The 26,389-nt window shown below is 38.5% G+C and overlaps 1 protein-coding gene across 4 annotated transcripts in view; it reads left to right on the top strand.

Moving 5' to 3' along the window:
- RYR2 (ryanodine receptor 2) overlaps positions 1–26,389 on the top strand; it is a 760,386-nt gene that overhangs the window by 543,468 nt on the left and 190,529 nt on the right. For all 4 annotated transcript variants that reach the window (XM_086679587.1, XM_086679586.1, XM_086679585.1 and 1 more), the window contains 11 exons: positions 2,947–3,061; positions 4,408–4,540; positions 4,745–4,848; positions 9,088–9,223; positions 10,025–10,211; positions 12,390–12,495; positions 14,921–15,041; positions 20,179–20,348; positions 22,002–22,222; positions 23,532–23,622; positions 26,060–26,200. In XM_086679587.1, coding sequence (XP_086535713.1) covers positions 2,947–3,061; positions 4,408–4,540; positions 4,745–4,848; positions 9,088–9,223; positions 10,025–10,211; positions 12,390–12,495; positions 14,921–15,041; positions 20,179–20,348; positions 22,002–22,222; positions 23,532–23,622; positions 26,060–26,200 — 1,525 coding nt within the window. The remainder of the gene's footprint in view (positions 1–2,946; positions 3,062–4,407; positions 4,541–4,744; positions 4,849–9,087; positions 9,224–10,024; positions 10,212–12,389; positions 12,496–14,920; positions 15,042–20,178; positions 20,349–22,001; positions 22,223–23,531; positions 23,623–26,059; positions 26,201–26,389) is intronic.

Raw genomic sequence — 26,389 nt, 5'->3', positions numbered from 1 at the left:
GCATTAGAGAAAAGGAAATGGAATTCAGAGAGAAAGAATGAGAAGGAGTAAGTTTTATTGAGTGTGTTACTGATGTATACATGCGTAAATATAGGAATCACTCACAAGATTGCATAATTCTGGAATATGAAAATACAAAAATAAAAGTTTAAGCTTTCTCACGTTTGCAAGAATAATATCTAAACATTAGATGTAGAAATTGAATGTACAATGTTGAAAAATGATAGAGAATACAAACATTCTGCCAAAACAGTTAACCTAGTTAGATAAATATTAAAGAGGAGAATGAAAATAACTACTGACATGGATAAAATAGGGTATAAAGAAACAATAAAAGGGTTAAAGAAACCTAGAGTTCTTAAAACAAAACAAAACAAAACACTAATGGAATGGAATAACTACTCTTTTCTTTGACCTAAAAAATAACATTGTGGATAGAAAAATTATAGAAAGACTCAGATTGTGTAGTATTATTTACGTGCATTCTAAGTTCAGAACATAATACTGTATATTGGTCTTGGAACTATCAAGTATTTGAAATCATTAAAATAACGCTGGAAGGTTCTATTCCAAAATCATTATCACGGCACACTAAAAATAAGTATACTAACAGGACAAAAGAAGGAGAACAGAAAAACCGAAACAACAAAAGCAAATTTGATGGTCCTTGTAATCATATGAACATGAATCTTATTTTTTTAACGTTTATTTATTTATTTATTTTGAGAGCGAAAGAGACAACGTGTGAATGGGAGGGCCTGAGAGGGGGAGGCAGAATCCCAAGCAGGCTCCCAACTCAGCACAGAGCCCAACATGGGGCTCAGTCTCACAACCGTGAGATCACGACCTGAGCTGAAATCAAGAGTTGGACGCTCAACTGACTGAGACACCCAGGTGCCCCTGAATCTTGTTTTGAATACTAATACTTATATCTAACCCAAAAGGGCCTTGCACATAAATGATCTTACTTAACCAAATGAGAAAGGAAGCCTTCTAGGAAATGAACTCTTTCTTGTCAAATGAACATATAGTGATAATATATGCTGTTAACACATAAATCAGTAGTGATAAAACAAAATATTTCTGAAACAAAAAGTTACGTCTTTGTGGTATGAGACATACTTCTCACGGGACACGTTTAATGAGTGACAACCTGCCTACTGAGTGGTAGAATTATAAATCCACTCAATTTACTTGGAACTAAAGGCAAACAAGAGTTTTCAATTAAATATTTTCCAAAGTTCGGTCATGCAAAACGATTTCCATTAATGAAAGAACACAGCCTGTGATTACAAGTGTGGTTTGAAAATGGAAGGTTCTCCTGCTACATGTGTTGCTGTCTTCCGTGAAGGAAAAGGAGTCCTTTCTTTACCCCATATGTTCTTGCACGGAATAGATCTGACCTATTTTAGTCTTTGGCCCCCATGTCATTTTTGTGAGTTGTGCTATCTAAAGACTCTTGTTATTGAAGATAAACTAAACCCAACTAAAAGTGAAAAACTAGGAGCACTTGAGTGGTTCAGTTGGTTAAGTGTCGAACTCTTGATTTCGGCTCAGGTTGCAATCTCACGGTTCGTGGGTTCAAGCCCCACGTCGGGCTCTGCGCTGACAGCACAGAGCCTGCTTGGGATTCTCTCCCTCTCTCTCTGCCCTTGTCTCACTTGCTCTCTATCTCTCTCAAAATAAACATTAAAAAACAAAAGTGAAAAACTAAAACTAAAAAAAAAAAAAAGCAAAAGAAAATCATTATACAAGATTCATACTATTTCATTGTCTTGATATGCCTGGAGTACCTATAAGTTAGCATATGACTAAATCAAGAGGTGAGTGAGTCAAAGGAGATCAGATATGAAGGGAAAGTTTGTTTCCCTGCAGGCTGTGCAATATAATTTTCTTGTTATATCCATGACAGGACTGTTTTGTAGAAAAAATCATATTGATTTAATTTACGTTCAAATAAAAATCAAGAGTTATTTATTTTTAATGTCTACTAAACATTAATATCCTTAGGAATGCCTTTACATACATATTATAAAAATATGTAATGGAATAGTAATAATGGGAAACATTTTGGATATCATCTGCTGCTTTTTTTTTTTTTTTCAAATTGAATGTCCATTTTAATTTACTGGATTTAGATTAGTTGAACCTGGCCTTGATGTGTATTCAGTTTCTCTTTGAGAATATGTTTCCTTTAAAAAAGCATTTCTGGGGCGCCTGGGTGGCGCAGTCGGTTGAGCGTCCGACTTCGGCCAGGTCACGATCTCGCGGTCTGTGGGTTCGAGCCCCGCGTCAGGCTCTGGGCTGATGGCTCAGAGCCTGGAGCCTGTTTCCGATTCTGTGTCTCCCTCTCTCTCTGCCCCTCGCCCGTTCATGCTCTGTCTCTCTCTGTCCCAGAAATAAATAAAAAAAAACGTTGAAAAAAAAAAAAATTTAAAAAAGCATTTCTCTGGAATGATAACACAAAATGTTATTAAACATACAAATATTGAATACAGTGTGAAAAATAACCTACATGAAAAGCATAGATGTTTTTATATCAATAATTTATATGGGAATTTTCATAGAAACATGGTATAACAGTGACTCATATTTCTATACTAAAGAAGGTTGAACAGATGTTTGGATATATATAAAATTAGGAATAAGTGTCCAAAAGTATATTTCATATAGATGAATGTTTACATATTTAGTACCTTTCTTGTAATAGAAAAAAAATAGATAACTTGTATACTATTTTTGAGAGGCTATCATTATTTTTTGAGGAAAACTCAATTATGCTTATTAGCTTTTGCTTTTATTAACTTTAATCATGATTGTGCTTACTTTTTTGTTCATGCCAGGAATTATTTCCAAAAGATTTATCAGGACCTCAGATAAATTGTCATTTAAATTTTTCTCTGACTTTTGTGCTCCCCTCCCCCCTACCTGTATTGTCCTTTCTAGGGATATCATGAATAATAAAGTATTTTACCAGCACCCTAATCTCATGAGGGCACTTGGGATGCACGAGACGGTGATGGAGGTCATGGTGAATGTCCTTGGAGGTGGAGAGTCCAAGGTAAAGGAAAACCTTTGATTCTTAATATGCGAAGAAATATGACTCCTGAGGGCATCCATTACATATTCTTAATGAGGATTTCTTAAATCTTCTTAGGAGGACTATTTTTTAAAGAATAGCTTTCGAAAAAAAAAACATAATAAAACCTTATAGATTGAGAATTGAATATGCTAGTTATTTTTTTCCTTTGATATTGGCAACAGTTTCTGTCTTATACTGTGTAATTTTCTGTCTCCTAAACTATTCCCATTTAGTGGTTATTTAGAAACTTTAAACGTTAATACTATGCTAACTTTTCAAAATTCCGAATTATAAATTAATGTCCATTACATAAAAAGTCCAAAATACAAAACATGTTCTTCAGACCCAGACATTCCCCTTGATTTAGACAACAGTTAGTTCCACTAAATTCCTGATCCAGGCCACGTTTTGAAGATGGTGCTCTGGAGTATTTGTTTTAAGACTATAAAGTTAATTTTTTAAGTGATTCAAAATTAAAATAAAGTTCTTTAAAACCAAATGAACAAGAGTAATAAAACAGGCAACTTCATGTGAATCGGTGTAATTTAATGACCTATGATTTGCAAAATATATTTCAGTATTTTTGGAAATGTTAAGATATATTCTTCAAAATATGGAAAGGAGTCCATTTTTCTCATGTTCAGTTAGACAGACTTACAAAGATATTTATAAAGTATTCTGTTAGGGAGGGACTCAAGGGATTCATCTGGGGTATATTAGAACAAGATTTGGCCCTTAGGGGAGATGTATTTGATGGGATCTAGCATGCAGACCTTCTGGTCAAGGGGCTCATCACAGTGACAAGTCGGGCAAATCAGGGAAGGTGTGAATCCTGGAAACTTAAAAACAACAACAATAACACCTATGGTAAGAACGCCCTTCTGTGGTTCCAGGTAGTGGAACTTTTCACAAGTGGTCTCCTTGAACTTTCCCTATCTTACCTCAAGTGAGTATTATCATTCATTTTAATCCAGTTTTACAGAACTGAATCATTGAGACGGAGTATCATCCCGAGGAAGCACAGCTAACGGGTAGTCAGGATTCACAACTGAGTCTGCCTGAATGCTAGCTAGGTTTGTGCTGCCTGTAGATTAGTTCCAGATCAATTCATTGATGATAATGAGGTTTCTAAATTAGTGCTGGGCTTGTTCTTCAATGGCTCAAAGACTAGGTGAGTTAAAGTCGAGACAAATGATGGTCTTCAGTCTCGAAGGCTTGGCACCCGTGGGCACCCATGGAATGACAGTGTGATTGGATCTCAGCTTCTGAACTCAGTTTTCTGAAGACCATTGGCTCTCACCGCTAACTAAATGCTCTTTATGTAGGAAATCACTTTTCCCAAGATGGTGGCCAACTGTTGCCGTTTTCTTTGTTACTTCTGTCGTATAAGTCGGCAGAATCAAAAAGCTATGTTTGACCATCTCAGCTATTTATTGGAGAACAGCAGTGTTGGTCTTGGTAAGTAAATTCGTGGCTTTTATATCATCTTTAAGATAAAAAGAATATGTTACAGTTAAATTAAACTTTAATGGAAATTAATTTTAGATTAGTGCAGTATGTGTTGTATTTAGAAATGAAATTTTGAGGGAAAGTATGTTTTTATATAGCCTTCATGGTTGCCGCACAATCTAGGTTTTGTCTCAATGTTGTTTGAATTAACAGCCTCACCAGCAATGAGAGGTTCAACACCACTGGATGTGGCAGCCGCATCAGTGATGGATAATAATGAACTGGCCTTAGCTCTGCGTGAGCCAGATTTGGAAAAGGTAAGCAACATCCACACCCCTGTGTGTGTGTGATGCTTGTTTGTGGTTTTTTCTCAAGTTTATTTAAATATAACTGTAATGGAGTCATAGTTACATTGATACGGTCACATCTATTGCGTACTATAAACATGTTACATATATTACATATAGCATATAATTGTAAATTACAAAGAACAAGAAACTTGAGATAAAGTGTTTCCTCTGATCACATGCATTTTTCTCTGGAAAGGGAATGAACAAAAAGTATCTGTTGTTCCTTTTGTTTTAGTTGTACAGTTTCAATTTCTTCCAAGGTTGTTTTAACATCCCAAAGTACATTTTGTATCCTATAGACATATATTCCAGGGCAAGGCATCCGTGGCATATTAAGACCTTGCACTGTATGGGGCGCCTGGGTGGCGCAGTCGGTTGAGCGTCCGACTTCAGCCAGGTCACGATCTCGCGGTCCGTGAGTTCGAGCCCCGTGTCGGGCTCTGGGCTGATGGCTCAGAGCCTGGAGCCTGTTTCCGATTCTGTGTCTCCCTCTCTCTCTGCCCCTCCCCCGTTTATGCTCTGTCTCTCTCTGTCCCAAAAATAAATAAACGTTGAAAAAAAAAAAAATTAAAAAAAAAAAAAAAAAAAAAAAAAAAAGACCTTGCACTGTAACCAAGCACTTGAAGCCCCATACACGTTTGCCGGAACATAGATAAGTACCCCCCCCCCCCCAGTGTTGTCGTTGTGATTGCCCTCTAAGTAGTCTCCCCGGTCCCTCCCTTGCTCCCCTATTTAGCAGCCAGAGTGAGCCTCCTGAAAGGATCTTATTAATCTTGTCTACAATTCTTCCAGAGACTTCCTGCCTCGCTTCAAGTAAAGGCATTGTGATAGCTTCTGACTCATCTGATTTCACATATCCGTCTTATTTCATTTCCTGCGATTCTCCTCATCTTTTCTGTTTGCTCCAGCCACGCCGATTGTGTTCCTGCCTCAGGGACCCTGTGCTCACTGCTCCCTCCATCTGCAGTATTCTTCTGCCTTATGTCTTCCTGGCTCTTTTCCTGACACCCTTCCACTCACTCCAAGTCACCTTTTAGTCTAGCCCTTCATGCTCATGCCATTTAAGATTGAAACCTCTTCTCTGTCTCCTTTCTTGTCTTTGCTGCTTTCTTTTCAACAGTTGAAAAAAAAACACATTTGTAGGGGCACCTGGGTGGCTCGGTCAGTTGAGCATCCAACTCTTGATTTCAGCTCAGGTCAGTGATCCCAGGGTCCTGGGATCGAGCCCCACGTCAGACTCCACACTGAGCGTGGAAACTGCTTAACATTCTCTCTCTCTCCCTCTGCCCTTCTCCCCTGCTCACTCTCTCTCTCCAAAGGAAAACAAAAACCACACAACAAAAACATATTTGTATATTATAGAGATGAATACCCATTTTCATATTATTTATATTTCTGTAAATACAGTTTAATATTTATAGTCTAAAATCATATTTTAAAGCAAATATATTTTACTAAAATCTGTATGTTTGCATATTTTTAGAAACCAACTCCTTACCATAGCAATAAGGTCAGTGAGTCGCGCACGCTCTCTCATTTTTTGTTTTTTTTTATTTTTAAAAAATATTTTTTAATGTTTATTTATTTTTGAGAGATAGAGGACAAGCGGGGGAGGGGCAGAGAGAGGGAGACACAGAATCGGAAGCAGGCTTCAGGCTTTAAGCTGTCAGCACAGAACCCGACATGGGGCTCGAACCCATGAAACTGTGAGCTCATGACCTGAGCTGAAGTTGGATGCTTAATCGACTGAGCCACCCAGGCGTCCCTAAAATCTTTTTATCTACACACGCATTGAATTGGCTACTATTTAAAAAGTTGACCATACCAAATGTTGTGGAAGATACAGAGCACCTGGAACTCTTACATGTTGCTGTTGAGATGAACGATGGTGGAGTCAGTTTGGAAAGCAGGTTGGCAGTTTCTTCACAAATTAAATGTATCCCTGTCCTAAACGCACACCTAGCCCTCTCACTCATAGGTACTTGCTCATTAGAAATAGGAATGTATGTCCACACAAAGGTGTGGACATTGCTGACAACATTGTTCATCTTAGCCAAAAACTAGAGACCATGTCCATCAGGTGATGAATGGATAAGGAAACACAGACTATTTCCATATGCGGTGGAAGGCTGTTATGAAGCAAAGGGAGGGAATGAAGTCTTGACATGTGTTGCAATGTAAATGACTCTAAAAATCATTATTCTGAGTGAAATAAGCCAGGCACAGAACGACATACATATCTTTATATACATATATATACAATTATATACTTATATGCATTTATACATTTACATACTATATATACGTATATATATATATACACACATGCATGTACATTATATCTTTATACATGGATTGCATGTTCTAGAATAGACCAGTTAATTTGTAGTGACACCAAGCAGATTGTCAAGGCATCCACATGCAGGGAGGGATGGATGGGTCCTGAAGAGTGATGGAAATGTTCTATTTTTTTTCTTAAGTTTATTTATTTATTTTGAGAAAGAAAGCGGGAGAGGCAGAGAGAGGGAGAGACAGAATCCCAAGCAGGTTCCATGCTCTCAGCACAGAGCCCAACATAGGGCTCGAACTCACAAACTGTGAAATCATGACCTGAGCTGAGATCAAGAGTTGGATGCTCAACCAACTGAGCCCCACAGGCTCCCTGTGATAGAAATGTTCTGCATCTTGACTGTGCTGTGTTTTTACCAATGCATAAGTCTCTCAAAGATCACTGAACTTATACTTTAAATAGATGAGTTTGTTGTACATAAATTATACTTAAATTCGGTACAAAATATTTTTAGCTAGATTGTTTATTTCTTTTTCAAGCCGATTTAACTTGATCTGGGTTAATTTGATAAGTTGCTTGACTGGCAGTCTACTGCCATTGATAATAACATGGGGATTTCTTTTAAAACTGGACCAGTTATGAAATTTGCCAAGGATCAACATTCACTTAAAACAGTAATTTAAAAGGCAACGATAAGCAGAAAATTCAATGTGTTAAAATCAGTAATACTGAAAGGTAGGTAATACTTGCTCAAATTTTATAGAGAGTGAAACCATGGCTCAGAAGGATCCAGTAAATAATGCAGAAAAGATTTGAACCCAAGGTATTTGAATACAAACTTAAATTGATAATACCATGTTGAAAGTGAATTCACTTTTCTAAATATCACTGTATCTCAGATGGGTCTTTCAGTATCTCCGATGGATTCAGGTTTTATACTGGGTGAGGGGTCTTTAGACATTTTTAAAGGTTATCAAATATATCATAATATATATATATATATATGTATATACATGTGATTTATATATAATGTACAATACATATATGATATATAATATAAATGTATATATATATATACACACACACATATATATGCACACACGATTTTTTAAACATAAGTTCTACATCCAATGTGGGGCTTATCTCACAACTGCGAGATCAGGAGTTGCATGGTTTACCGACTGAGCCAGCCAGGTGGCACAAATATGTTTATAGATAAAAGTCTCAAATTAAATGATGTGAAACTTAGGAACATTTTCTTTCATAGAGTTGATTTATAAATATTTTTATGATGATAGCACTTTGTTATGATTTATAAATATTTCTTAATTCTAAGGTTTTGCTAAAGAGAGTTCATGTGTTGTCATGAGGTTAAAAACAACTTGCAGGGGCACCTGGGTGGCTCACTCGGTTAAGCTGCCTACTCTTGATTTCGGCTTAGGTCATTAGGTCACAGTTCATGAGATCGAACACCGAGTTGGGCTCTGCACTGGCCGCTGGGAGCCTTCTTGGGATTCTCTCTCCTCTCTCTGCCCCCAAAATAAATTAACAAACATTTAAAAAAACAAAAACTTGCAAAACCACATTCTTTTTTTTTTAACTGTTTTATTCTCTTTTGAGAGAGAGAGAGAAACAGAGCACCAGCAGGGGAGGCACAGAGAGAGGGAGACACAGAATCTGAAACAGGCTCCAGGCTCTGAGCTGTCAGCACAGAGCCCAATGCACGGCTGGAACCCATGAACCGTGAGATCATGACCTGAACTGAAGTCAGATGCTTAACCGACTGAGCCACCCAGGCACCCCAAAACCACATTTGTTTTAAACTGTCCTTTGAGAATATCATTTATTATGTATTGTATTAGCATCTAATGACTTCCGACCCACGGGATAACACATTTGCTTATCATTGTTTGTAGGTAGTTCGATATTTGGCTGGTTGTGGACTGCAGAGTTGCCCAATGCTGGTATCTAAGGGTTACCCAGATATTGGGTGGAATCCAGTTGAAGGAGAGAGATACCTTGACTTTCTCCGATTTGCTGTCTTCTGTAATGGTAAGACTAATTGCTTTGGGTCTTTTTTTGGTCATGATTAAAACTGCATAAAAATAGATGCATAAAATAATAATATATCCTAGCATTTTCATCTAAGAAGCAAATATTAGTAAAGAAAAAGTTAGTAAAATGTTTTATAATCAGTAGTTTGTTCACAGTAATAATTTAATTTCTAATATTTTTTTTGAATGCGATGCTTTTATTATTAAACTAAAATTTTTAGGCAGTTACAAGTTCTTGTAAATTTGAATAATTGGGTCCTAGTGGCGCCTGGGTGGCGCAGTCGGTTAAGCGTCCGACTTCAGCCAGGTCACGATCTCGCGGTCCGTGAGTTCGAGCCCCGCGTCGGGCTCTGGGCTGATGGCTCAGAGCCTGGAGCCTGTTTCCGATTCTGTGTCTCCCTCTCTCTCTGCCCCTCCCCTGTTCATGCTCTGTGTCTCTCTGTCCCAAAAATAAATAAACGTTGAAAAAAAAATTAAAAAAAAAATAAATTAAAAAAAAAATAATTGGGTCCTAATTAATAGGTAGGCTTATGGCTTCATTTCGTATAATGAATTAACAAGGGTGAAAAAACTATGCATCTGTAATGCTTTTTACTTTCCAAATTTTAAGTACAAGAAGCTTTCTGAGTCTTGTGTACATAAAACTAGTGATTTAAGTCGAATTCTAGCTTTATTAGTGACTATGTCCTTTGGTTGTAGTGATTCTTCTTTAAATCTAAATGAACTAATATAACATCTGTTGGCTCAGAATGTCCATATGACCAATGTTTGTTTGTTCTTGTTCCTCATTTGATTTTAGGGGAGAGCGTGGAAGAGAATGCTAATGTTGTGGTGAGGTTGCTCATCCGGAGGCCCGAGTGTTTCGGTCCTGCTTTGAGAGGGGAAGGTGGGAACGGTCTTCTTGCAGCAATGGAAGAAGCCATAAAAATAGCCGAGGATCCCTCTCGAGATGGTCCCTCGCCAACTAGCGGATCCAGTAAAACACTGTAGGTCTAATATATATACTCTTAGGAGCAAATTACACTCCTTGTCTTGAAATTTTACAAAATATGATTTGCATTCTGTCAATTGCAATAGAATCCTCTGGTACCCATGATTTCTGCCCTTGAAAATCCAATGTGTTAGACTTGGAAGAACGGATGCAGGGCGCCTGGGTGGCTCCATCGGTTAAGCATCCGACTTTGGCTCAGGTCAGGATCTCAGAGTTTGTGACTTTGAGCCCTGCATCAGGCTCTGTGCTGACAGCTCAGAGCCTCGAGCCTGCTTTGCATTCTGCCTCCCTCTCTCTGCCCCTCCCCCACTCACACGTGTTCTCTCTCAAAAATAAACAAACATTTAAAAAAATTAATGAAAAAAGAAGAATGGATGGAATTTGCTGTGGGAATAGCTTGAATAAAGAGAAAATAAGGAAGATGGGGTGAATGTAGCAGGGAGAAGTTTAGGTTGTTTGGATGAGATGTATTTTGTGAATTTTTTCCCGGGGGGGTAGGGTGGTATGGCAAAGCGAGTCATTACAAACCACGGCAGACAAGATTCTGAAATTGTAGTAGGGTTTGGTGGGAAGCTAGCTGGAATGAGTTTTCAAGATAATAGTAAGAAATTAAGACCTTTAGCAAGAGAATGGGGGACTTAACTGGCATAGTGGTAAAGCCCAGAAAAGGGGGCGTTGTCATTCTGAGGAGCAAAATGCTTGATTTAGTACAATGGCTGATATGGGAGGCAGTAGCTACCTTACATTTGTACATAGTAGACATTATTAATACTTGATTCCAGCAACGGACATGAGTCAACCCAGGCATGTTGCTTCACAGTTTTTATCTGTGGCGGTGAGTGTCCTGCTAACAGATCCTGCTCCCATGCTACTGACCCCCCTGGGAAAGATAGAATGTATGGCTGACTGGAGGCAAATTTCCAAGCAGAGTAGTCCTGCAGACCCTCATTCTTGTAGACACAGACTAGGCCTAGATGTTTTGTCCGTGTCAAGTCCAAGGTGGTTTCAGACTGGGAGTCTTCCGAGATCATGTTACATGTTTATCAATTAGCCACAGAGGAGCTAGGTGGCCCTCAGTTTCTCTAAGTAGTGGAAAATATATCAAGAGATCTCTGGCCCAGGACCACACCAGTGAGTGTGCACACAGCGCCCAGGGAGCAGCATTGCATGCCAAGAGGATGTGGTCAACGAGGCCTTGCTGTCACCCTGCAGACTGCTAGGTCCAGCTGAGCCACCTACCAAGGGAGGGGTGAATGATGTGATCTTCCAAGGCCATCTGGATTGGTCCCTCATTAGCAAGATAATGAAGTCTTTGTTTTTCTCACAGAGATGGGGAGGGAGACATGTTGGATTATTTGGGAGTGGCTGGGTGGGGTAGAGTACATGGTAAAGAGATAGTAAGTGAAAGATAACACATTTCTAAGTACTTTCTCTGAGCCGAGCACTGTCCTAGGTGCCTTACATTTGCTATCTTATAGGACAGATCTTTGTCACCTTTTTTGTAGATGTAAGCTATTTATAAAAGTCTTCTAAACAGGGGCACCTGGCTGGCTCGGTCCATTAAGCTTCCCACTCTTGCTTTCAGCTTAGATCTCACAGCTCATGATGTCACAGTTTGTGAGTTTGGGCCCCATATTGGACTCTGTGAGGACAGTGCAGAGCCTGTTTGGGATTCTTTCTCACTCTCCTTCTCTTTCTGCCCCTCCCCTGCTGTACGCGCTCGGGCGCGCGCGTGCTCTCTGTCTCTCTCTCTGTAAATAAATAAATAAATAAATAAATAAATAAATAAATAAATAAATAAATAAGCTTAAAAAAAAAAGTAAGTTTAAACTTACCAAGTCTTTCCATTAGTTATTTTCTTTGTTAAAACAAAGGTTGTCTGCCTCTAGAAATAAGCAGATTCCATCAAATTAGCAATTCTTTTTTTCGTTTGAGGGATTCTCAATATTAAAGTTCCCACAAATGTATTCTTGGTGTCTGGTCTTTAACTCATTGTTACTTCCCTTTAAAAATGTCAAGCTACAAATTAATCACATACATGAAAAGTAGCAGAAGAGGCAGAATGAATTACCTTGGGGATCCCTTTTCTCCAAGAAGTATGTAATAAACGTGAAGTGTCATTTTATCATCATGTTTCCTTTGCTTTCTGTTTCTTTTGAACAATCTACAAAAGTGAGACAGAAGAGGAGGAGGATGACACTATCCACATGGGGAATGCCATCATGACGTTTTATGCAGCTTTGATTGACCTCTTAGGACGCTGTGCTCCTGAAATGCATGTAAGTGCTTTGGGGCCCAAGAACAGCGATCCTGGCTTATCCGTCTATGTGAAGAATCCACAGGGCCACCTGGGTGGCTCAGTCGGTCAAGTGTCCGACTCTCGGTTTTGACTCAGGTCATGATCTCACGGTTCATGATTTCGAGCCCTGCGTTGGGCTCTGTGCTGGAAGCAGGGAGCCTGCTTGGGATTCTCTCTCTCTCCTTTCCCCACTCACGCTTGTCTCTGTCTGTCCCAAAATAAATAAATAAAAACAGAAAACAATCCATAGCCGGCAAACATCATAACGGCATCCAAAACCAATAATCTCCACGCTCCGTTAAAAATAATAGCAGCCGCCTAATTGCTGAACAAGTGTTTATTTAGTTGGAAATGCCTTGGTTGTAAAATTAGTAATGAGATTTCAGTACAAGTCATTAGTGGAATAGCCAGTTACATCTATATCTCTCAAACGCATTCAGCTTCCCTGTACTTTAAGAAGAAAAGAATACATTTTTCCTATAAATTTCCTCTGCTAATTTAGTGCATGCAGAGAGAGAGAGAGCAACAGCTCCCGACAAGAGTCATTTTCTTGGTGCGCAGTATCTCGTCTCTGAGGGAGCTGCCATATGCCCGTCACTGGTTTAGGGGAAAGTGGGAGTGCGGGTGGTTACAGAGATGGAAACGGCTATTCAGGCTCTCTGGATTGGTGTTTTCTAAAATGTTCTGACGGAGAAGAAATTAGAAGTCTCCTGGAATGGTACTTACTTTTACTCCGTAATACATTCAGATGTTTTGTACTTTATTTTACCCTAACCGGCTTTGTTTTATTCTGTCGTATTCATTTTAAAAGTGCTAGCTTTTAAAGGCTCATAAAATTAGCTTCATGGCCTGGGAATGGGAAAGACCACAGAGATCGAAACACAGTGAACAGTGCTGGGGCATATGGCAGATACGCGTCTAAACTGAAAAGCCCATGGGACTGTTGCTTACAGATCACCTCTTTCTACGTATGCTTAGGATCTGTGGGGGTTTTGTGCGTTTGTTTTCGTGTTGTGTTTTATTTTTCTCTACTTCTTTTTTCTTTCTTTTTCTTTTTGTTTTTTTGTTTTTTCGTTTTTTGTTTTGGTCTCCTTCTCTCATGGCTGTAGGTTAAAACCTTCATGTTTTCTTGGGGCACCTGGGCGGCTCAGTCGGTTAAGCGTCCAACTTTGGCTCAGGTCATGATCTTGCGGTTCCTGAGTTCAAGTCCTGCATCTGGCTCTCTACTGAGAGCTCAGAGCCTGGAGTCTGCTTCGGATCCTGTATCTCCCTCTCTCTCTGCCCGTAACCCCCACCCTCACACTCGGTCTCTCTCGAAAATAAACATTAAGAAAAATAAAATCAGAGAAAGCCTTTAAAAGAAAAAAAAAAACTTTCATGTTTTCTTGACATAACTTTTCGTTGTGAACAGAGAGGAATCCCAGCGTGGAGAAATGTCAGAATGTTAGAAGGACTTGGAGCCTGTTTGTATGCTGGAGGTGATTGCATACAAAAAACTTCATGCTCCCAGTATCTGTTCTTTTCTCAGTTGACATGAAAGATCAAAGGAACCAGGAAATTATGCCAATAAATGGAAATTTTGTGCTCTATTAAACTAGGAGGAAAGAAACCAAGTGACTCAGTAAGGCGCTGAAGTCGGCACTTCTGAAATTTATTCATCTTCTGTATCGATTGGTTGAAGACCTCCTATGTGACAGAGATTGTACTTGTGTTTCTCACCTTGTGGGGAAGGCAACAGGTGCCCCCCTCATCCCCCACTCCGAAAGCCCATGGTCTGTTCCAGAGCCTTGCTGAGGTTCTTGACATATCGCATCCAGTCTTTACAGGTCGTCCATTAGCCAGTGACAGCCTCAAAAACCTGTTATGATTCATATTCACGTTTTCCCCACTACATCCTAAACCCTTCCTTGGGAGAAATCAGTATGGAATATGGATAAGGATACAATTACATTTTCATCCCAAATCAAGAAAGAGGCTAAATCAATCATAAATATTACTATGTGTTCTGGGTCCGAAGATAATTATTTCATTGTATTTATTGTTCACGTTATGATAGGTATTTATATATAATTTTGCGAGGTAAGCCTTCGTAGCCTTATCAGATTTTCAATGTATTTTAGTACCCTGCAGAGGATAAAAACTACTGTTTTGATGGTTAAACCAGTGGGCCTATGCTGTAGTACATGATTTGGCGTATGCTGATGTCAGCACTACTGTGTGGACGAGTAAATATCTGTCTCTAAGCCTAAAATCACAAATTCTGTGAGAGGTCTAAGTTTATACGTGTAATTAATTAGCAGAAAATTATTTTAGATGGGGAGACCCATTCTTCAAATTTTCTGGATGGAATTGTAACACTGATTTCACGAAGTTGTTCTAACGTTCCTTCGTTTTCCTTCATGTAGTTGATTCATGCTGGTAAGGGGGAAGCCATCAGAATCCGGTCAATTCTGAGATCCCTAATTCCACTGGGAGATTTGGTGGGAGTAATCAGCATTGCTTTTCAGATGCCAACAATAGCCAAAGGTAAGGCCAGCTTCTTTGTAATTCAGTGGGGCATTGGAGGACATGATGTTTTAAATGCCACCATCAGCACTCGACATTCCCCCCAACACCTCGCCCCCAGTCCCCACTGCCATGCAGCATAGTTACTGGGTTTACATTTCTTCAAGAAAAGTAAAAAAACTTGGGGCACCTGATTGGTTTAGTGGGTTCGGCGTCTGACTCTTGATTTCGGCCGAGGTCATGATCTCACGGTTTATGGGATAGAGCCCTGCATCGGGTTCTGCGCTGGCAGCACGGAACCTGCTTGGGATTCTCTCTCTCCTTCTCTCTCTCTCTGCCTCTTCCCCGCTCTCTCTCCCTGTCAAAATTAATAAATAAACATTAAAAAAGTTAAAAAGGAAAAAGCTATAAAGTACATCTTTTTCATTGAATTAAGAAAAGCTCTATTGCCATATTCTTCTACACAGACATTTACAAACACACGTATATAAATGAAAAAGATATTACTATTTTGTAAAGTATTTTCCAGCCTCATTGTTTTTAAACGGCTGTTTTCCGTGAGATTTTTGTACATGACATTTCAGACAGTTTCCAGAGAAGAGCAAATATGTACCTCATCTAATTTCTTTCCACTTTTTTTTGTTTTTTTTTTTTGTTTTGTTTTTTTGGGGTTTTTTTTTTTGTTTTTTTTTTTGGCCCTCATTCTTCTCTGTCTTTCTTGCCTGCAATTCCTTTCTTCACTCTTTTGGATAGTTTTCATTGTCATTTCCTTATAATATTTTTTTTTCCCCAGAAATGACCATAGCTTCTGACTTAGACATTTATAAATTCCCAGTGTGTTGAAAGAAGTGCTCTTATCAAGACAAAGGAGGGAATTAAAAAAGAATTTTTTTTTACCATTTTGATGAAATGTTTATTGCTGTTCTACAGTATGTCATTTTGGTTTAGCAACTGCTTGTGATTAGTTTTTAATATTAACCCCAAAGCATGGAAAATAAAGGTATAACCTACTCTGTACATAAACCTTTGTCCAACAGCTGTGGCCCCTCCCCTGGGGCCAGATTGGGTTGGGGAAGAGGGAGGGCTCAGGCATTGCTGGATGAAGCACAGATGCCTCACAGTTTGGGTGGTTTACACACACACCGATCCCCTGCAGTGCCCCCAAACCACAGCAGAAATAGCACATGGTGTCGGCCTGAGGCCAGTTCCCTGTTGGTGGTTCACTCTGCCTACCATGGAGAAAAAGATTTAAGAGTTATTGAAGATTTGGAGCTCTTGGGTGGCTCAGTTGTTTAAGCATCCAACTCTTGATTTCATCACAGGTCGTGATCTCACTGTTCGTGAGTTCAAGCCCCACATTGGGCTCTCTGCCGACAGCACAGAGCCTGCTTGGGATTCTCTGTCTTACTATCTCTCTGCCCCTCCCCTGCTCGTTCTCGTTCTCTCTCTCTCTCTCTCTCTCAAAATAAATAAATAATTTTTTAAAAAGTTATTCAAGACCACTAAGGGACAAATTAGATTCCAAATTATACTTAGGTTTCCTTTTTCCAGTTTCAATTTTGTTCAGTTTTCAATTTTTTATTGGATATTCTTACATATGTCATTTTTACATAAACTTCTAATTTTAGAAGGAAGTGTAGTCTAGAATGAAGGGACCACTGTGTAACTGAACGTGACTTACCCTCCTAGCCAGCCTTCTGATGAAGAGAAAGTAGTTTCATAGGTGCCCAGCTTATAAACCCAGATCTTCCAGCCATAAGAGTTGAATATTCATTGTGATTTTCGAGAAAGCATGAACTGAATAATTGTCTGTGGCTTTTCATCTTCTCCACTTGAGGCAACTTCTTTTTTTTTGTATACATACAGACTGTTCTCACCTGCCTTCTTTCTACTTCTCTTTCTAACTCATGTTCATTTACTTAAGTACATTGTCCTTTCTTTTCCCTATATTTTGAGCCATAAAATTGGTGCTGTCAGAAGAAAGATAATAATGCCAGTGTTACCCAGATTAGGAAAGAGAGAAGTGCTACATTTTTAGATAAAATCAGTTATCATGAAAAACCAAGAACATAACCCCTAAGAATATCCAGATGTCTCATTCAGAATTCCCCCAAAGTATCTATCATTTCACTCCAGTTATCTGCCATTAGCCTTCAAGATTTTTCAAGGTGGTTTCTTTCCTGTTCTATTTAGTTGTGCTGTAATGATATTTGGTGGTGTTTTCCTTTATAAATACGCACTATTTTGTCTACCTGGGGGTTTAAAGGATTTTTTTGTGAACTCTCACAATCACGATGAAAGTTAATTTTTAAAACCCAATCCAGGGGCGCCTGGGTGGCGCAGTCAGTTAAGCGTCCGACTTCAGCCAGGTCACGATCTCGCGGTCCGTGAGTTCGAGCCCTGCGTCAGGCTCTGGGCTGATGGCTCAGAGCCTGGAGCCTGTTTCCGATTCTGTGTCTCCCTCTCTCTCTGCCCCTCCCCCGTTCATGCTCTGTCTCTCTCTGTCCCAAAAATAAATAAACGTTGAAAAAAAAAATTAAAAAAAAAAAAAACCCAATCCATTGGTTATTATTAAATTTCTACTTTTTTATTACCACTTTCCTTTCATGGAAAATATATACAGAAAACTGTATGTTTTTATTTTGAGTGGTACGCATTTAAGTCAACCTTAAAAGCTAAACTTTTAGCTGTACTTTTCTGTATGTTTCCATGACAAGTCAGTTGCCCATTTAAGCATCACCCATTATCAACAATAATTGTTACTGTATGTTATATATTTAGGATGTGAAGTTTGCCTCTAACGATTAGTTCTTCCTCCCTTAGTGATGGCTGAGGCCTTTCTCAGAAATATTTTATCATATATCTTTTAGAACTACGGCATGGCCCAGAATAATAATGAAAGAGGGAGGGTTTCAGAAAACTTGAGGGACAAACACTCAGTCTCAAAAGTTGATATTCATGGTTTGTGAGATCGAGCCCCACATCAGGCTCTGTGCTGACAGCATGGAGCCTGCTTGGGATTCTCTCTCTCTCTCTCTCTCTCTCTCTCTCTCTCTCTCTCTCTCTCTCTCTGTCTTTCTGCCCCTTCCTGGTGCACTCTCTCCCCCCCCCCAAAATAAATAAATAAATTTTAAAAAGTTCATGTTCAGTCCCTGCAGCACTTGGCCCCAGCAGATTTGGACAGACTATCTAAGGCAGTAATTGTAGGCAGATGAATATTGCAGGGACCACAAGGTTAGGCCAGTATACATGGCTTTCCTTCTTCTAGTTCAAAAGCCAGAAATTTGACAGGAGGCAGTCTGTCAGCTTTATTGTCTCCACTGTGTTTGAGGAGATGGTAAAAGTGAAATAGCAACTGTAGCAACTCGATGAGTCTTGAATCCCAGGTATGTGTAGCTGTAACATTCCTTAACATGAATGTCTACTTGGTTGAGTGTTTAAAACACAGATCTTATTTTAGGATCAGCAGGTTGCTTAACATTTCATTAGTCACAACTGTATATTAAAATCTTAGAATCTTAGGGCACCTGGGTGGCTCCATTGGTTAAGCATCTGACTTCAGCTCAGGTCATGATCTCACAGTTCGTGAGTTTGAGCCCCATGTCAGGCTCTGTGCTGACAGCTCAGAGCCTGGAGCCTGCTTCGGATTCTGTGTCTCCCTCTCTCTCTCTGACCCTCCCCTGCACATGTTCTGTCTGTCTCTCAAAAATAAATAAACATTAAAAGAATTTTTTAAAAAATCATAGAATCTTATAAATTTGAATTCCCTATCATGCAATTTTTAGGAGAATTAAACTGGACTGGAATTTCATATGGATTTTTAATTAAAAAATATAACATACTGATTTAACATTAAGGATTAAATCAGTTTTGGTTGGATTTGAAAGCTGATTTTCCTTGGTTTAAATCTAACTTTGCCAGTTACTAGGTGTACAACCCTGGGCAAGTTATTTAACTTCCTTAAAGGTCAGTGGTCATCTGTTAAATGTAGCTAAGAATACCAGCCTCACAGTGTGCTTGTGAAAATTGTTATCGAATGGTGTCTGTAACTTTCCTGGCATAGCGCCTAACACCACAAACAAGCTGTTATTCCCATTATTTTAATGATAGGAAGGAAAGTAGTGGGTATATGGGTATTATTATCATTTAATAAGGAATGGAAGCTTTTTGGTATTAGCCTTTAATATAATGTCCCTGAAAACATTGTTACTTGTTTATTGTCACGATTCAGATATGAAATCCATTCATTAATTACGAATGAAAACAAACAAGTTGTGACTTTATTTTTTCAGGATGATTGTGGTCATGTAACCTCTTCCCTGGATCCTTCTTTTTTCAACATTGTATCAATATTAATGATTCTGTGATAGTCTTTGTAGATTCTCATAGTGTATTATCAGTAGCAGGATGTTATTTGGCATAATTACCACATGGCCAAACAGGAAACAGATCTGTCCTCCAGTTTTTTAAATTGGCACATAATCCCCTAATTCCATATCTCTGTGATTCCCAATGTGTGGATCTATGGAATTCTAATGAGATTCCCTGATCTATACAGGCATCAAATAGTGACTATTAATAGAGAAAATAATCTGATTCTCAAATATGTCTTAAGTGTTGTTAAATGCTATTATGATTCATGAAACGTATTTCATTTGACAGTCCAACTGATTCATAGAGTTGCATCATTTTGTCCAAGCCATAAATATGTAAATGAACCATGATTATCACATAGGGATGCATGAGTGTTATTAGTGTTTAAAAGAGGCTCTCAGGGATGCATGAGTGTTATTAGTGTTTTTGAAAACACTGATTTTTTGAAAACAGTGAAAACTTTGCACTTTAACTTCTTATGGTATTTACTAGTTTTCACAATGTAGATTTGGGATGCCTTTTTGTTTCTTTCGCATTGTCTAGCATACTGCTGTGTATTGAATCAAATACGCAGCTAACAAATGGATATGCCCAAATCACATTTCGAATGACCTTGAATTTACATTGCCCTGTGGTAATTCTTAGGCCAGTTCCTAGCACTTGCCTGTGGGTAGAAGGACAAAAAAAACATTCAACTGATAATTTTACTTGAATGTGAGAAGGCTGGAAAGAAGCCATTTGTAATCTGTCCATTCACAACAACATGTTACCTTCTCTCTTTTAGATGGGAATGTGGTGGAGCCTGACATGTCTGCGGGGTTTTGCCCAGATCACAAGGCAGCCATGGTTTTGTTCCTTGACAGGGTCTATGGCATTGAGGTTCAAGATTTCCTCCTCCATCTTCTCGAGGTTGGCTTTCTGCCTGATCTCCGGGCTGCTGCTTCTTTAGATACGGTAATGATTTTAACGATGAACATTCTCAATTCCTGACATGTCCTCCTCTGGCCTGTTCTCCATAGATGTATTCATTCGTTTATGTATTATCACCAAATGTCTATTGAGTACCAATTATATTTTTAGGCAGGCAGTGGGTAAACATAAAATAAAATAGACTGTATCCTAAGGAATTCATTGAACAGTGGAGAGCACTTACAACCTCAGGATTAAGATAAGAATTCTGATCAGGTACCACGGAAGATAGTAAGTTCATATAACCCTAATTTGGAAGGTTGGCTGAAACAATCATGCTTCTCGATGAAAGCAGTTACAGTATTAAGAATATTTAATGGACACTGTTGAGTTGTGCCAATAACAGTATCATCCTTATAATACTTATAAGGATACTATATTATAATATAATATCATCATTATAACATAATGTCGTCATTACAATATAGTATCATCATTGTAATATAATATCATCATTATAATATCATCATTGCAATATAATATCATTATAACATAATATCATCATTATAATATCATCATTATAATATAATATCATCATTACAATATAGTATCATCATTATAATATAATATCATCATTATAATATTTAAAGCATAGATAAGGCTGTAATATTCCCCGTGCCTCCTGTGGCCCGCACTGAGAATCTGTCATTCCTGGTGTAAATACTCTCCTGTTTGAAGCATTCTAGAGTAAGCTGAAGCTCTAAATGTCATTTCGATAGTTATAATGCCTCCTTTTCTCAATTAAGTGGGTCTTTTTGATTCCAGAGAAAACCAGATCTTGAGGTGGTAACAGCTTTTTCATGAAAGTCTTGAGAGGAGACTCCTAAAAATACACTGAATTTTCTTTTTTCTTTGTTGGGGGTGTTCACATGTAATTCTGAACCTAATAGGATAGTCGAGAACACAAGAAGACAATGAACCTTTGACTGTCGATTCCGACAGACGGGAGCAAAACTGTAAACGTTATTAAGTAGAATTATGGAAGAATTTTTGAACATGAGATTTGTTATGGGAATAAGCTTCTTTCTCTTTTTCCTCCCCTAGTAAAGTACTCACATTCTTGGATATCATTAGTGTCTTCAACTCACACTCATCTTACCATTGATATTTTATTATAGAATGTGAGCCTCTTGGGCTTCTTGAGGAGGTAGAGATCACTATTGACATCACTTCATTTTTATCTATTTGTGAGCAATCGAAAGTTGATTGTTACTAGTGGTAAAAAAAAAAAAATCACATGGACCACATTTAAAGGTATAACTGAAGAATACATCTTCACTTTTCATACACTGGAACACCTTGGATTGCAAGTAACTTGTTCTATGAGTGTTCTGCAAGATGAGCAAACATTTCTAATGAGTTTTAACTTGATCAGTGAGCGATGTCTTCTAATACGAGTCACACATGACGCCAGACGTCACAGGATCCCAACTGAGCCAATGGGTCTTGAAATTTGGTTTGATATATGAGTGGTTTGGATTACAAGCATGTTTCCAGAATGAATTATGCTCACAAACCCAGGTTTCACTGTATTTGTCATTTTCTAGATAATGAAATTACATGTCAACATGTTCATCCCTTTGAGAGTTGTCTACTGCCAAACACAAATGACTTCCTACTCTCACGATTTCTTTTTAGGCTGCTTTGAGTGCCACAGACATGGCCCTGGCCCTCAATCGGTACCTTTGCACAGCCGTGTTGCCTTTATTAACAAGATGTGCCCCTCTTTTCGCGGGCACAGAACACCACGCTTCTCTCATTGACTCGTTACTGCACACTGTGTACAGACTTTCGAAGGGCTGCTCACTTACCAAAGCTCAGCGGGATTCCATAGAAGTTTGTTTGCTCTCTATTTGTGGGTAAGTGGGAAGCCAACTCCGAATCCAGTTTCTTCTCCTTTAAGGAAGAGCATTTACTATATGGCCCTTGACAAATAGTTATGAATTTTGGAAACAATTTCTGTATCAAAAAATTAATTCACTTTAGGTAGTCCCCTGTACCCAATGTCTGAGTCTTATCAGAGCACCCATGCTCCTCGTCAAGTTCTGGAGTGTTCCTCCAAGCCTCTCTAGGGTATCTGGCCATTGGATATAATGCTGGATCAATTTTACTATTCTGGATGTTGGTGGGTAGGGTGACTGTGTGAGGAGTCTCTGGCTGCCGTAGTGTAAGATTAATAGATTCTCCCCTTTTGACTATGTGTGATGATTTTAACTCCTTTTCCAGAAGAGAAAAGAAAAAAGGGACTTCTTAAATATATAAAAAATGATATAGTATAATATTAAAGCATTACTTATGTGTGGCAATCATGAAGGCTGACTTTATTTCCTCCAGCCTAGAAAACCACTTCCTGTAAATGGAAGTGTTCAAATGTCTTACTGTGAAAACCAGAGCATACCTTCTCCTGTTGGAGTTCTGACAGCTAACATGACAATTTCTCAAGCCCCCTAGCTGGGGTGATGGCTCCTTTCTGATTTCAAGAGCGGGTGAAAGCACGTGGCTCGGCAGTCCACTGATGAAGAAAAGTTTGCACTCACAGTAAAGTGTATGTATGGCTTAGAAGCCAGATGGGACTGAAGGAGGTGAAAAATTAGGAGGTTCTGTCTGTAGCTCCCCTGACCCTCAAATTCTGTAAAAATGAAATCAAAATACCTACCTCATAGAGTTTATCTAAATATTAAACAAGGTGAAACATTCAGGATGACCCCACATAGTAGATGTTCACTGTATGTTGATTTTTGTTCCCTTCCACCTCTGGCAAAATTTGTCTCAGCCTTTTTTTTCTCCCTCCTGTTCGGATACTTCTTCTTCTTTTTGCTTCTAATTCAGTCACTGAAGACCATTCCCACCCAGTAGAGTGGAGAAAGAAGTATTTCTGGAGGAAGGGTCTCAGGAAGCATTAGGGTCTGCCACTGTGAATGGTGGGAAAGTGAAGGAGGAGAAAAGAGGGCCATCTCTAAGGAATGCTCTTCAGATCTAGGGAGTAGAGATGAGTTGGGATGTAACCTTTTATATAGTTGTGTAGCCTTTTGTTGATCTTTGGATTGGGGCACCTAATTAACCACCATCTGAAGAGAGGTTCTTGGCATATATAATTTAGTCTAATGAACTATTTACTTAGTTTAGACACATTTCCCTTCATTATTTAAATGAACTTTGTTCCACCAGCCAATTGAGACCTTCTATGATGCAGCACTTGCTCCGAAGATTAGTGTTTGATGTCCCATTATTAAATGAACATGCGAAGATGCCTCTTAAGGTAAGGATAGGAAATGTTTGTAGTTAGTTGATTACTGAGTCCTCTGACTTTGCTCCTCTTACAACATGTACAGCTCTTAGAAACGCCATGTTTGATTTTTGACGAGGAAATTTTCTTCCAGTTCTTGAAAAGGGACATATAAATTTGAGAAATGTGTATATCACAATAAAATAAGTAATAAAAGATTGTAGAATTTCCAAGATTGATTTCCTTTAGGTGAATGGAAATAGAAATCACTGGGAAAAAAGATGGGCAATAAGGAAACGATGCACTAAAGTATCGTTAAGTCTGGAAAACATGGTGGTAGATGTGGCCTAAAATCTTAGCAACCTCAAGGGATAAAGAGCAGGCTTTTGAAACATTTTCTAAGTTGGTAATTTCATGACAGTTTCCAAGTGTAATTTCATAGAGTTCAAAGACAACTTCTGTATATAGTTAGAGTTTGTCACCAAGTATGGAAAAATCACTGACACTTTCTCTGCCCAGCTTCATTATTCTGTTCATGAATGATCTAGTCTCTTAGTATCTTACTGACCTGGGAATGTTTTTCTGTCATCTAGTATCTCAGTCAAGACTTAGCATTAGAATATTCGATGTGTCCTAGTACGTCTAATAGCACGGTCTATGGGTGGAGGTCATAGTCACGTAATGGACTGTTTTATAGGGAACCACTCTGCACTGTCATCTGGTAAGCATCGTTTTTCCTTGTGGCCACCCAGTAACAGTGGTGGAAAAAGAAGTTTGAGGTATTAATACGTCTATTTTTGAACTGCTGTTACTCTGACCATCCCTAGATATTTAGCAAATACAATCTTTCTTCATGAAAAATTGATTTTGGCTTAATAAATTTATATAAATTAATTAATTATGTAAAATAAATTGTATCCTTGCCCCAAATCCCATTTTTACAGTTTTTATCATCTAGAGACCCTTTGCCATGCAAAATTTTCTTGATATAAATGAGCTGGAAGGTACCTGAAAAAAGAGACAGTATTACTTTATGTGATAAACTCTTTTACCTTATAGATATTTCCAAGTTAATCCAAACACATTAGATCTCAATATTTCATCATTTGAGATTTCTAAATTGTATGTGTGTGTATTTTGTAATTGAAGGGGAGACCATAATAGAAGTATCTCTGTAGTAAGAGATGTCATTTTTTGTTTGTTTTTTAAGTTTTTTTTATTTTTAAAAAATATTTTTTAATGTTTATTTATTTTTGAGAGATAGAGCACAGGCAGGGGAGGGGCAGAGAGAGAGGAAGACACAGAATCCGAAGTAGGCTCCAGGCTCCTAGCTGTCAGCCCAGAGCCCGATGCAGGGCTTGAACTCGCCGTGAGATCATGACCTGAACCAAAGTCGGACTCAACCGACTGAGCCACCCAGGCACCCCTTAAGTTTTTTTTTTTTTAGAAAGAGAGAGCACATGCAGGAGAGGGCCAGAGGGAGACACAGAGAATCTTAAGGACGCTCCATACCCAGCATCGGGCCCACTACAGGGCTCAATCCCATGACCCTAGGATCATGACCTGAGCCGAAATTAAGAGTTGGCCGCTCAACCAACTGAGCCACCCAGGTGCCCCAACATGTAGTTTGTTTAAATAACAATAATCCTTATCAATCTGTTTCCCTTCTTAGTTACGGAAAAGAGTCCAAAAACTTATTGTTGATTCATAAAGATCATTTCATTAATTCAGCAAGTAGTTGTGAATATTTGTTAGTTTATAGATCAAAAATGAACTATCCAAAGAGCTACCAAATAATTTGAAGATTCTATCCTTGTCTTTAAATTCAGTTTAGTCCTAAACAAACAAAATCTGCATAGATGAAAATGTAAGAAGCAACATAGATACTCGGCAAGATAATACGTTACATCCATAACCACCAGAGAAATATAGATAAGGAGATTACTGAAATGGAGTAGTTTGGGATGTTCAAGCTTGAAGCAAAGCCTGAAGTGTGGTGATTAAGGAGTGGCAAAAGGAAGCAAAAATATTGAGAGGTAGATTTCCCTTAGAATGTACATTTCTGGTGCTGTATCCTAGAGATATTTACTTGTGCCTCTGGGTTACCCTGAAGTCAATCCTGTCACTAAGTGTAGATGTGCACATCCAGGGGATGGGGATTCATGAAACTGTGAGTAAATGATACCATCTAATATATAGGACTCAAGGATACATTAGTAACCAAACACTCTCATAAAGACTACTGTTCTAGATGCTTTGTTTGTAAACCTGGGTATTTGGTCCTCATACTGTGATTAGTGTTAGATTTTAAAGAGGCATAGTATAGTATTCTCCAGAAGAATTCATAGGAGATTGAGCAGTTTTGACCTTATTACTTGGCCTTTGGGTCAAGTCACATGGGTGGAAATGGGAAAAATCCAAATGGTACCTTTAAGTCATCACTTTTGTAATTAATTGTTTCCTCACATAGTTGCTGACAAATCATTATGAAAGATGCTGGAAATATTACTGCCTGCCTGGAGGGTGGGGGAACTTCGGAGCTGCCTCAGAAGAAGAACTTCATTTATCAAGAAAGTTGTTTTGGGGCATTTTTGACGCCCTGTCTCAAAAGGTGATTCAATATTTTGTGGGCTTTGTGTGACAAAAAAATTTAAAAGTTGTAAATATTCCTAGTAGAATATCATCTTTACTTATTAAGACTTGTGTAGTTTTTTTTTTCATTTTCTAACATACAAATTTTGAGAATGTAATTGATATCGAGCTTTCATAATTATTAAGGTAGCATGGCCCTTGTGACCAT

This window comes from Puma concolor, chromosome D2, assembly GCF_028749965.1.
Source record: "Puma concolor isolate L17-30 chromosome D2, mPumCon1.1.hap2, whole genome shotgun sequence".
Classification (NCBI taxonomy): Eukaryota; Metazoa; Chordata; class Mammalia; order Carnivora; family Felidae; genus Puma; species Puma concolor.
This window is presented reverse-complemented; position numbering and strand designations above follow the sequence as displayed.